The sequence below is a fragment of the Podarcis gaigeae genome, assembly GCF_964106915.1.
Source record: "Podarcis gaigeae genome assembly, chromosome: 2".
Taxonomy (NCBI): Eukaryota; Metazoa; Chordata; class Lepidosauria; order Squamata; family Lacertidae; genus Podarcis; species Podarcis gaigeae.
Genome location: NC_139679.1, coordinates 105,509,615 through 105,521,849, shown reverse-complemented (window position 1 = coordinate 105,521,849; position 12,235 = coordinate 105,509,615). Strand labels below are relative to the sequence as shown.

Below are 12,235 nucleotides of genomic sequence, written 5' to 3'. Positions count from 1 at the left end.
TGTAACCCATTCTGGAACCTAAGAAGAAGAAGAAGAAGAAGAGTCTGGATTTGATATCCCGCTTTATCACTACCCGAAGGAGTCTCAAAGCGGCTAACATTCTCCTTTCCCTTCCTCCCCCACAACAAACACTCTGTGAGGTGAGTGGGGCTGAGAGGCTTCAGAGATGTGTGACTGGCCCAAGGTCACCCAGCAGCTGCATGTGGAGGAGCGGAGACGCGAACCCGGTTCACCAGATTACGAGTCTATCGCTCTTAACCACTACACCACACTGGCTCTCTAGAGTGGAGGGTGGGTGATAAATGACAATGGGCAGTATGTAGGGAGGTCTTGGGCTGCCCAGACAACAAGACCGCCCTCTCGTCCTCACTGATGTGGTCCAAAGGAAAGCAGAGCAATACATTTGGCACCAGCTTGGCTGCAGGAGTTGCTGGAATAGTGGCAGAGGGTTGTTAATGTATTTCACTACGAAAGTGAAATAGCTCGCTTGTCCCTCTGCTTTGCAACAGCTGCCTGGTTACTACAAATAGGCTCATTAATTTTGTGAGACGACTTTGATAAGTAAGAGGCTTTTTCAGTGGACCTGTATTAGCTGGCCGTTTTACCAAACTCTCCCAAATAAAATAATACCAGAAGATAGAATGCAAGAAGGGGGAATGTGGAATTTGAAGACAACGGAGGCCTGCAGAATTTAACTCAAGACTAAAAACATTTCTAAACATCAAGCAGAGGCCCTGCCAGCTTCACCCAAGGTTCGCTTGATTCTTTACTCAAACCCTTTCCAGCATTTAAATCAGTTAGCAGTAGATTTGGAGGGTTCAAGCACCAATAAATTTTGCACCCTTCTCCAAAAGCTCTTCTCTCCTCATATACATCTCCACTGACAAACCAACAACACCGGTTGTTTCGATAAAGTGGCGTCACGTGTTTTTATTTGCAGTGGCTAGCATTGTTCAACGTAAGAATAGCAGAATCTAAAAAAAATTGAGCGGCACCATTTAAAAATAGAACATTGTGTGGGGAAGACCCATCACCTCTTGGATTCCGAAGGAAACTATACAAGGGCAACAGCTTCACTTGCAAATGACACTTTCTTTTTGTTTAAAGTACTCATCTCAATGACGCCATGGAGCTACATTGACAGTAGTGCATTAATGAGCTACAGATACAGCACAGTGACTTAAGTGTGAGGAAACAAATCCTGTATTCAACTTGTAGCTCAGATTACAAACTCATTAGGTGGCCTTTGTCAAGCTGTTACGATCCCTCCTTCGTCTTCACCTCAGCTTGAGGATATTACCTTTTTATTCTGTCTGTGCCTTTCCTCCCTGATTTCAGGACTCCGTGGTTCTTTGCCCTCCACCCCCTTTGCCCTTTATCCTAACAACAACAAAGAAGGCAGCTTAGGATGAGGGAAGGTGACAGCTCAAGGACCAACAAATGAGCTCCATGGCTTTAAACGCCAGCAGAGGATTTCCCCCATTCCTTTACTGTGCTCCTTTAATTTATTCACAAGATCATTATTTATTGCTCTTTGTTCCTCAGCCTTCCCCCCTCTTGTAGAAGCTCAAAGTGCTGCACAATAATCATAAAAACAAAATATGCATAAAACCATAAAACCCTTTTCAGCAGTGAAATACAATTCAACAGACAGCGATACCTAGACTGCTGAACTCCAGTCCAGTCTGTACTAAAGTATGTTCTAAGTTTTCAAGAATGATAACAGCCGGGGGGGGGGGGGGGAGCCAGCTTTCCACCAGGATGGAATTCCACAACCAGGGAGACACCACCGAGAAGTCTCTGCTTTGCATCATGGCCCCACGGCCCACGTCTCTCTAAGGGACTACAAGCACAGCTTCACCATCTCAAAGCCTGAACTGACAGAAACTGAGGAAGGCACTTGGTTTAAGTGCTTGAGTATCAAGCCACTTGGGGTTTTGTACCGATCTCTTGAATCAGGCGCAGTTAGCTCATAGGCAGCCCGTGCAGTGCTTTAAGGATTGGTGAAACAAGAGCCCCTCTTGCTGCCCTATGTGTTTACCTGGCAGCAGCAGTAGCGTCAGCTTTTGCACAATCTTCAAGGTAAGTCCCACATGGTGTGCATTGTAGTAGTCTATCACTAAAAAAAAAAAGGGTGAGATACATATGTATCCCCTGTGTCCTCCAAGGAGCTTCACATGGCATACATAGCTTTCCTCACATTTTATCCTCATAACAATTCATTGTGGTAGGTTAGCAGAGGTGCCCATGGATGAAGCCATTGTTCCTTTTATAGGCAGGGAATGAACTTGCATCCCTTCCCCACTTCGAAGCACCTGAATTGCAATTTATTTGCTTAAAAGTGCTCTTCCTAAATTGCACCCTCTCGCAAGCTGATTAAATGGAAGCAACGCAGGTTGAACTCGATCATTAGCTTAATTTCAGCTTTGTGTGCTTCTGCCAGCCTGGTGCCTGTGTGAAATTAATTTAAAACATCTATACCCCTATCTTTCCCGCGCAGGATCTTTAATTTAGTGCAAGCTCTGTCACCACAGCGAGATTTTAAATTAGAGGTTGCGAGGTGGGTTTGAGAGACCTACAATTACATCCTAAGGCTCTGGGGGTTCTTAAAGGCATCTTGCCGAGTTTCTTTTTTTCTACAGGTTAGGCACTTGAAAGTATCCCTGAAAGTATTAAAAACAAGAATCATCATTACGGACCATTCCATGCCTCTGCTTACATTAGTGCAGGCGAATCTCCACGCAGGAAACGTGTGTTAGAAAAGGGGGCGGAATCATTTTTGATTGGCTCCAGTTGCCGCCAGTCCTAGGTGGGCAAGCATGCCCTGCTGCCAGTCACCTGGAAATCGTATGACATCAAGTGGATCTGACCTGGCTGAAATGGTGCAGCTTGCATTCCGCTCCAGATTTACATTGCAAACCCTGCTTGCAAAAGGAACAACTGGGAGACCCAATCTAATGTTCCCAGTTGCTCCTTTGCAGCCGCGGCTTTACCTGAAGTCATATGACATCAAGTGAGTGACAGGTGGGTGTGGCCAGGCGCTGAGAAGAGCCATAGCAATCCCTTCTGCCATCACCAGAATTCTGCCATCAATAAAGTTGCTATAGGAAAGAAGAAGAGTTTGGATTTGATATCCCGCTTTATCACTACCCGAAGGAGTCTCAAAATGGCTAACAATCTCCCTTCCCTTCCTCCCCCACAACAAACACTCTGTGAGGTGAGTGAAGCTGAGAGACTTCAAAAGTGTGACTAGCCCAAGGTCACCCAGCAGCTGCATGTGGAGGAGCGGAGACGCGAACCCGGTTCACCAGATTACGAGACTACCGCTCTTAACCACTACACCACACCGACTCTCTAGGGGGTTCTGTATAACTGTTACCCCCTTGGTCCTGGTCCGGATCCTAAAGCAAGGGAGAGAATTGTGACGCTCCTCCTAGTTCTGGTCAGCATGACCAATGGTCAAGGATGATGGGAGCTGTAATTCAGCTGTATCTGCAGGGCCATAGGTTCCCCAATCCCAGCCCGAAAACGGCTGTTGGACTGATCTCATGGCAGTAATTCCGGCGGACTGAGCTGGCACATACATGTCAGCAAGGGTTGCTGTGAACAGCGAAATAAAATAAAACTTGGCTTATTTGGTGAAGTTAAAAGGCATCTCCCCACCGCCAAAGCAAATTGTTCAGATTCGCTGGCTGCCTTCCGCTTGCCAGGAAAACTCAAGAGAATGTTTTGATGGACAAAACTCAAAAGGCAGTCAGCCACTACATTTTATGGGTTTACATTAATCAATAAACGTTGGTGTTGCTTTGAGGGGGGGGGGGGGCGGAGGAGCTGCCTCTCTGCTTCATTTCCTCCTTTCACAGCTTGGAGAGGGCGTTCCGGAAAAGCGGCTTCAAATACGTCTCAAAAATCCGGTTGTCCTGTTGGGGAGACAGAAAGTGAGTGTCAATCGCATAGACAGTCAGCTACTCAGGGCAGAAAACAGAAGCCATTGTGGAGGAGTCAATTTCCTGTCTAACCCTGTGCTTCCTTCTTTAGCGTCAAGACCGAACAGGGTAAAGGCAGGGCTTATGGGCTCTTGCCCAGCTGCAGAGTTCAGCAATGGAACCAGTATGAAGGTCATGTTTGGAAAAGGCACTGTAGGAAGACGTGCTTATGCGCAGTGTGTTCCTGCAGTGGCTGAGATGCAGGCCACATACATCACCTAATAAAGCCTTGCAAATAAGTGCTGAGGAGGAATTAAAGAACCTCTTAATGAAGGTGAAAGAGGAGAGCGCAAAATATGGTCTGAAGCTCAACATCAAAAAAGCCTAGATCATGGCCACTGGTCCCATCACCTCCTGGCAATTAGAAGGTGAAGAAATGGAGGCAGTGAGAGATTTTACTTTCTTGGGTTCCATGATCACTGCAGGTGGTGACAGCAGTCACAAAATTAAAAGATGCCTGCTTCTTGGGAGAAAAGTGATGACAAACTTAGACAGCATCTTAAAAAGCAGAGACCTTGCCAACAAAGGTCCGTATAGTTAAAGCTATGGTTTTCCCAGTAGTGATGTATGGAAGTGAGAGCTGGACCATGAAGAAGGCTGATCGCCGAAGAATTGACGCTTTTGAACTATGGTGTTGGAGGAGACTCTTGAGAGTCCCATGGACTGCAAGAAGATCAAACCTATCCATTCTGAAGGAAATCAGCCCTGAGTGCTCACTGGAAGGACAGATCCTGAAGCTGAGGCTCCAAGACTTTGGCCACCTCATGAGAAGAGAATCATAGAATCATAGAGTTGGAAGAGACCACAAGGGCCATCGAGTCCAACCCCCTGCCAAGCAGGAAACACCATGAGAGCACTCCTGACATATGGTTGTCAAGCCTCTGCTTAAAGACCTCCAAAGAAGGAGACTCCACCACACTCCTTGGCAGCAAATTCCACTCCCTGGAAAAGACCCTGATGTTGGGAAAGATGGAGGGCACAAGGAGAAGGGGATGACAGAGGACGAGATGGTTGGACGGTGTTCTCAAAGCTACCAGCATGAGTCTGACCAAACTGCGGGAGGCAGTGGAAGACAGAAGTGCCTGGCATGCTCTGGTCCATGGGGTCACGAAGAGTGGGACACGACTAAACAACTAAACAACAACAAAGTGCTGAGCATTATTTTGCCAAGACCAGCCCTTCCTGTACCTGCTAGCAAAGCAATTGCCTATTAGTTATTTGCTGCTTTTCTCTTAAGGAGCTCAAGGTGGCATACGTGGTTCTGCCCCTCCTCATCTAATCCCCCACAACACCCCTGTAAGGTAGGCTAGGCTGAGAGGCGGTGACTGACTCCCAAGGTCACCCAGTGAGCTTTGTGGCCAAGTGGGGATTTGAACCCTGGTCTCCCAGGTCCTAGTCCAGCACTCGAACCACTACACCACACTGAAGCTCTCAAACGGTGCTCTTTTAGACTACTGATGCCTCTTTCTGCTCTATCTCCTCTTTCTGCCACTAGGAGCATGTCACCTGTGTCCTCATAAGGCCCTCAGGAGGAACACAGCTTTCAACTGCATCAGGGTCAGGCTCCTGAGCCTTGCACATAAGCAGGGCTCTGCACTGAGCTGTCTCATTCTCCCTTGCAGATATGCAAGAGAGAAACATGCCTGCATTTTACCGACATTACTAATACCTGTAGACCTACAAAACTCTGCAGCAATAAAACCTGGATTCTATTAAGTGCACAGTTAAGCAAATCGTGCAGATGATTTCCCTATTTTGCAGAATGTATCCTCAAGTTCTTGAATCATGGTTTCAGGAAACCCACAACTGCTGCCCCATTTCTCCCTCTGATTTTAGTCAAGAGCTGTGCCCCTCTGGCTTCCCTGTGATTCTGGTTTTGCTGCTTGGGGAGGAAATCCAAGGAACAGCTCACCCTGTTGGCTGCTGGGAGTCCTATTAAGCTCCCACTGCAGTGCTGAAGATTGTTAGATGCTGACAATGTACTCTCATGCTTCTCGCTGCAGTCGCCAGAGGTAGAAAATTGCCTTTCCTAAAAATAAATGTGCCCCCTCACCTTTCTGCACAGCATTGTGGAGCGCACACAACTCTTTATATAAATGTGCCTTGACTCTCTTCCTGTTTCTCCCATCTTTCTGTGTGTTAGATGATGTGTGTTCTTTTCACTCACTGCTCTTTTTTTGTGGCTAATGCCATATCACCCCTCAACTCTCCTTATTTCCCCCGCCTTCTCCAAAGCTCCAGTCAGCTCTCCCCTAAAAATAAAGCTTGCCCCAAACCACCCCAAACTCACTTCCCCCACTACACTTTTTGGCTCCAGTTAACACTTCCCTGCCCTGTTCCATCTACTGTTTACGATGCTCAGGGCTGCTTGTATTTTGGGCTAAATCTGTCACAACAGTCCAGAATTCTGCACCGTGCGAATCCAAACTATGCATTGTGGAATGCTAATATGCATTAAGTTATGCAAATTGAACACAAATGTTTAATTTGTGCTCAGTCTGCATAGATTAAACACAAATGTGCTTCCCATAATTAAATTTTATTTCGGCTCAGTATGGAAAGCAGGCTTTGCCCTGCTCTAGTGCAGCATGACAGGGGACGCGGATGGCAGTGTGGGTTAAACCACAGAGCCTAGGACTTGCCGATCAGAAGGTTGGCGGTTCGAATCCCGCGACGGGGTGAGCTCCCGTTGCTTGGTCCCTGCTCCTGCAACCTAGCAGTTAGAAAGCACGTCAAAGTGCAAGTTGATAAATACTGTATTTTTTGCTCTATAAGACTCACTTTTTCCCTCCTCAAAAGTAAGGGGAAATGTGTGTGCGTCTTATGGAGCGAATGCAGGCTGCGCAGCTATCCCAGAAGCCAGAACAGCAAGAGGGATATTCAGAATATTTTTTTTCTTGTTTTCCTCCTCCAAAAACTAGGTGCGTCTTGTGGTCTGGTGCGTCTTATAGAGCAAAAAATACGGTAGGTACCGCTCTGGTGGGAAGGTAAACGGCGTTTCCGTGCGCTGCTCTGCTTCGCCAGAAGCGGCTTAGTCATGCTGGCCACATGACCCGGAAGCTGTACGCCGGCTCCCTCGGCCAATAAAGAGAGATGAGCGCCGCAACCCCAGAGTTGTCCATGACTGGACCTAATGGTCAGGGGTCCCTTTACCTTTAGTGCAGCATGACAATTAATTCATGTTAAACGGGGAAGCACTGATAGGCCTCTCCTTTAAGTTGTCTGGCTGCTTGTTGACTTTGGCATGCGCTGTTCTCACCTGATGGTTGGATGGTGACTTCTTGGCCCACTCGTAAAGCCTCTGATAGGCTTGACCATCGTAGCAGCCAAGGGCTGAATTTAAATTTGCGTCTGAGAAATCAAATGCATCCACTAAGGGCACAGCATCTTTCCTGAAAAAGAGCAAAGGAATCTTAGAATCATAGAATCATAGAATCAGAATCATAGAGTTGGAAGAGACCACAAGGGCCAGCAAGTCCAAACCCCCTGCCAAGCAGGAAACACCATCAGAGCACTCCTGACATATGGTTGTCAAGCCTCTGCTTAATGAGCCCCAATATACGAGTCACAATTTCTACTCCAGAAAAACCAAATAAAACCCCTAATACTTGCTCTGTACCCTAGAAGTGCCAGAAAGTTGTTTTTTTTTGTTCCTTCTGCAGCATAAACATTAACTCTGTCCAGTTCTGGGCACCACAATTTAAGGAGGATATTGAAATGCTGCAATGTGTGTAGAGCAGGGTGACCAAATTGATCAATGAGAAACGGTTGAAGGAGCTGAAAAGAGGAGACTGAGAGGGGATAATAGTAATAATAATAATAATAATAATAATAATAATAATAATAATAATATACAGTGGTGCCCCACAAGACGAACGCCTCGCAAGACGGAAAACCAGCTAGATGAAAGGGTTTTCCGTTTTGGAGGCGCTTCGCAAAACGAATTTCCCTATGGGCTTGCTTCGCAAGACGAAAATGTCTTGCGAGTTCCTGCGGGGTTTTTTTCCTCCCCCCCTTTTCCTAAGCCCTAAGCCGCTTATCAGCTGATCCTCTGATAAGCCGCTTATCAGCTGATCCGCTAAAAGCCGCTAAACCGCTAATAGCGCTAATCCGCTAAGCTGTCAATGGGCTTGCTTCGCAAGACGAAAAAACCGCTATACGAAGAGCCTCACGGAACGGATTAATTTCGTCTTGCGAGGCACCACTGTAATTTATTATTTATACCCCGCCCATCTGGCTGGGTTTCCCCAGCCACTCTGGGCAGCTTCCAACAGAATATTAAAATACAATAGTCCACCAAACATTAAAAGCTTCCCTAAACAGCGCTGGCTTCAGATGTCTTCTAAAAGTCTGGTAGTTGTTTTTCTCTTTGACATCTGGTGGGAGGGTGTTCCACAGGGCGGGCGCCGCTACTGAGAAGGCCCTCTGCCTGGTTCCCTGTAACTTGGCTTCTCGCAGCAAGGGAACCGTCAGAAGGCCCTCAGAGCTGGACCTCAGTGTCCTGGCAGAATGGGATATGATGGCCATCTACAAATATCTAAAGGGCTGTCACATGGAAGATGGAGCAAGCTTGCTTTCTCCTCTCTGGAGAACCTCAACCAAAGGATTCAAGTTACAAGGAAGGAGGTTCTGTCTAAACATCACGAAGAACTTTCTGACAGTAAGAGCTGTTCAACAGTGGAACAGTTTCCCTCAGGAGGTGGTGGACTCTCCTTCCTTGGAGGTTTTTAACCAGAGGTTGGATGGCCATCTGTCATGCATGATCTAGCTGAGATTCCTGCATTTCAAGGGCTTGGACTAGATGTCCCTTGACGTCCCTTCCAACTCCACAGTTCTAGGATTCTAGCAATATCCTACTACAGCACGACCAGGGCTGCAACGCTGATAATTTGGCTAATGAAGACAAAGACAGAAGGGGCCCTCTTTTTAAAGCAGGACCTAGAACATTTACAACTTCGAAGGAAGTGCCAAGATCCTGAACTGGACTGCAGGCAAATTGGCCGTCAGTGCAAGTCAGCCAAAACTGGAGCGAGGTGCTTTCTTTTTTGTTCCCATAGTCATTTAGCACAAAGGTAAGCTTGTAGTCTGTAAAATCCGGGTGGCCCTGTGCTGGCTACCTGAGTGAAGTTTTCAAACAGCCTTCAAGGGCTGTTCCATGTAAAGCGCATTGCGGTAGTCTAGATCAAATGGCATTGTCAATCAGGGAGCACAGGTCTGTGGCCTGCCAGGTGTTGTTGGGCTCCCAGTTCCTATCAGCTCCAGCTAGGAGGGCCACTGGTTTGGGATAATAGGAACTGTGATTCAGCCACAGCAGGATGGCTATAAGTTTCATACCCCTCTCATAAATGAACTACCGTATTTGCCCATGTATAAGACGCCCCCATGTATAAGACACCCCCTATTTTTAGGGACTCAAATTTAAGAAAATAGGGGGGGAGATTGCCCCTTGTATAAGACAACCCACAGTTTTCCACATAATTTTAAAGTGAAAAACCCATGTCTTATACATGGAAAAGTATGGTAATTGTAGGCCAAAATATCTGGTAGGTTGGGTGGTCTGACAGGAGACTGACCTTACTGCCTTCTTATTTACATCTTTTGGCTATATCTACCTCCATCGCTAGATAATCAATTTGTCTATTGACTGCACAAATAAATCTGTTCTCAGAGCTAGGTATGGAAGATACTATTTTGATATCCAGGGGCACCCGTTGCTTTGGGCTTTATAACCCAGAATGAACCCTGTAGTGTTATTCTATGCTGGGTAGATATATTGTGATCCCAGACAAACGAAAGGAGATACACATGGGATAATTGAAAATAATAAGAAAATGTAAGTTTCACAGAGGAGCCAGCAGAACAATTTACTTTACCATCTATCGGTTACACATTGTGTCTCTTTAATTTCAATCCACCAAGGTAAACCCCGAAGATAATCCGTTAATGGCATGCAAACGATAGCTTTATCTTTTAATGCTTTTACGCTTCGTGGTGAAGTCGTGACATCATAGTCACCCTCCTTATTGGAAGCGATTTGATAAAAGTCTTTAGAGTAAATATTTCTGACTTCTTTAAAAAGCCCACGTAGCTGATTTTGAATCAAAACCACCCGACGGTGCTGAGGCATCCGCTTCCGTTGGGAAACGGAGAGGTCGCGGCTTCTGCGCTTTTCAAAATTTCAGAACCAGCAGGAACGCCCACGCTTATTGCAATATCTTTATCTGATTGTTTTTATTTAAAACAGACAAGATCTCAATAAGCCACAAGAGACGTCATCGGAGTAGGAAACTGACCAAAAGGTCAAAGAGACATTTTCTATTTGACGGGTGAATAATGGCTTTGTAGCTTCAATGCCATTCAAGCATACCAAATTGACAAAGGCCACATACATTTAAAGCAATCCTAAACCACTTGAGCCTCAAAGAATCCTGGGAAGTGTAGTTTATTAAGGATGCTGGCAGATGTTAGGAAGACCCCTATTCCAGTGTTTCCCAACCTTGCGTCTCCAGCTGTTTTCAGACTACAGTTCCCATCATCCCTAGTCTTGCTAGCTAGGAATGATGGGAGTTGTAGTCCCAGAACAGCTGGAGACCCAAGGTTGGGAAACACTGCCTTATTCCTTTCACGGAGCTGCAATTCTGAGAATGGTTAAGCATTCCACCCCTCTTCCCTGGAACTTTGGGAATTGTAGTTCTGTGGGTCTCCTCCTTCACCCATCCTAAAGATGGGCAGCTTGCTAGTTTCATATACAGTATTGTTTAATGACTGTTACAACACAACGTATGTTCCAAACATGGAACCAATGGCATTAAGCCCTTAGCAGAAAAAGAGGATAACCTCACCGAACGACAGCCAGGAGATCCAGGTACGATTCGGTCACCATGTCAGATTGCTTTGTAGAAAGGTAGCCATCCTGCACAAAGTCTCCCAAGTCAGAAAAGATCCCATGCAGGGCATAGAGGTCGCAGAGATGCTTAAGGACCCTCTGGATCCCAGCCTCTTTTCCAAACGTCTCCAGCGCTTTGACAAATTTTTCCACCACGATGTATTGGCTGTGAGCCTGGCAAAGTAAAAACAGCTAGAAGCAAGCACCATTCACCTCTGCGCGATAACTTGCCTTGGGGGGGAAGTGTTGGCATTGTGGAACTGGGTTCCACTCCTGGGCTATGTGGTTTCTCATTTCAAGGTCACAGCTGCCAGGAATTGTCTCCAGCCTAATTGTTAGAGGTCACAGCACCGTTATAAAGGTAAAAAAGGATCCCTGGATGGATAAGTCCAGTCAAAGGTGACTATGGGGTGAGGCGCCTCATCTTGCTTTCAGGCCGAGGGAGCCGGTGTTTGTCCACAGACAGGTTTCCGGGTCATGTGGCCAGCATGACTGAACTGCTTCTGGCACAACGGGACTCCGTGACGGAAACCAGAACGCATGGAAATGCCATTTACCTTCCCGCCGCAGCAGTACCTACTTATCTACTTGCACTGGTGTGCTTTCAAACTGCTAGGTTGGCAGGAGCTGGGACAGAGCAATGGGAGCTCACCCCATCGTGGGGATTCGAACATGGTTCTGTGAGAGGTCTCCTAACAACTCTCAGCATACGAGAGATCCCAGGTTTCTTTGTGGGAAGAGGGCTTTAAATGCCTGGTGCGGATATGACCCCAATATCAAGGTGACCGCAGTGCCTTTCAGACTCAGCCCCCAGCTGAGTGGGAGCTGATTCTTTCTAGTGAGCTCCCACATGACTGGGGGCTGTGTCTGGCATGCCTGTGTTTCCACAGCAAAGGCATAAGCCTGCAAATCCGTTCCTCACTCCTTTCCCAAAACCTCCTCTCCATTACTCTGTCTATTATGGGGTCCTGCTTCCACAACTCTTAAAAGAAATCCTGAGCTGGGTTAGGTGGACTGAATTTATGCATCGCTCCCCACAGCAGAAAGTCCCGAAACGATTTACAGTGAGACAAAATGGTCTCTTGTCAGTTCTTTCTATGTTCATCACCACACACACCCATTTAGGGAAAGTCGTAGCTCAGGGGAAGATTATCTGAGGGCCCCAGCTTCAATCCTTGGCATCTCCAGGTAAGGTTATTTTTATTTATCAGTTTCATAAAATGTATAGACTACTGGATTGTTAATTTTTTTTAAAGCCCTCAAAGCAGTTTACGAAAAGACTCCCCCAGAGTTTGCTGGATTCTAACTCCTATCAGTCCCGGCCAGAATGATCAGTCGCCAGGAATTATGGGAGATGAAGTCC

General features: G+C 46.6%; 1 protein-coding gene across 3 annotated transcripts in view; it reads right to left on the bottom strand.

Moving 5' to 3' along the window:
- Positions 1-915: 915 nt before the first annotated feature.
- Positions 916-12,235, bottom strand: part of ACOX2 (acyl-CoA oxidase 2) — a 28,954-nt gene continuing 17,634 nt past the window's right edge. For all 3 annotated transcript variants that reach the window (XM_083723972.1, XM_083723970.1, XM_083723971.1), the window contains 3 exons: positions 10,829-11,046; positions 7,246-7,378; positions 916-3,920 (listed from right to left, as the gene is read on the bottom strand). In XM_083723972.1, coding sequence (XP_083580098.1) covers positions 3,858-3,920; positions 7,246-7,378; positions 10,829-11,046 — 414 coding nt within the window. In that variant the 3' untranslated portion in view covers positions 916-3,857. The remainder of the gene's footprint in view (positions 3,921-7,245; positions 7,379-10,828; positions 11,047-12,235) is intronic.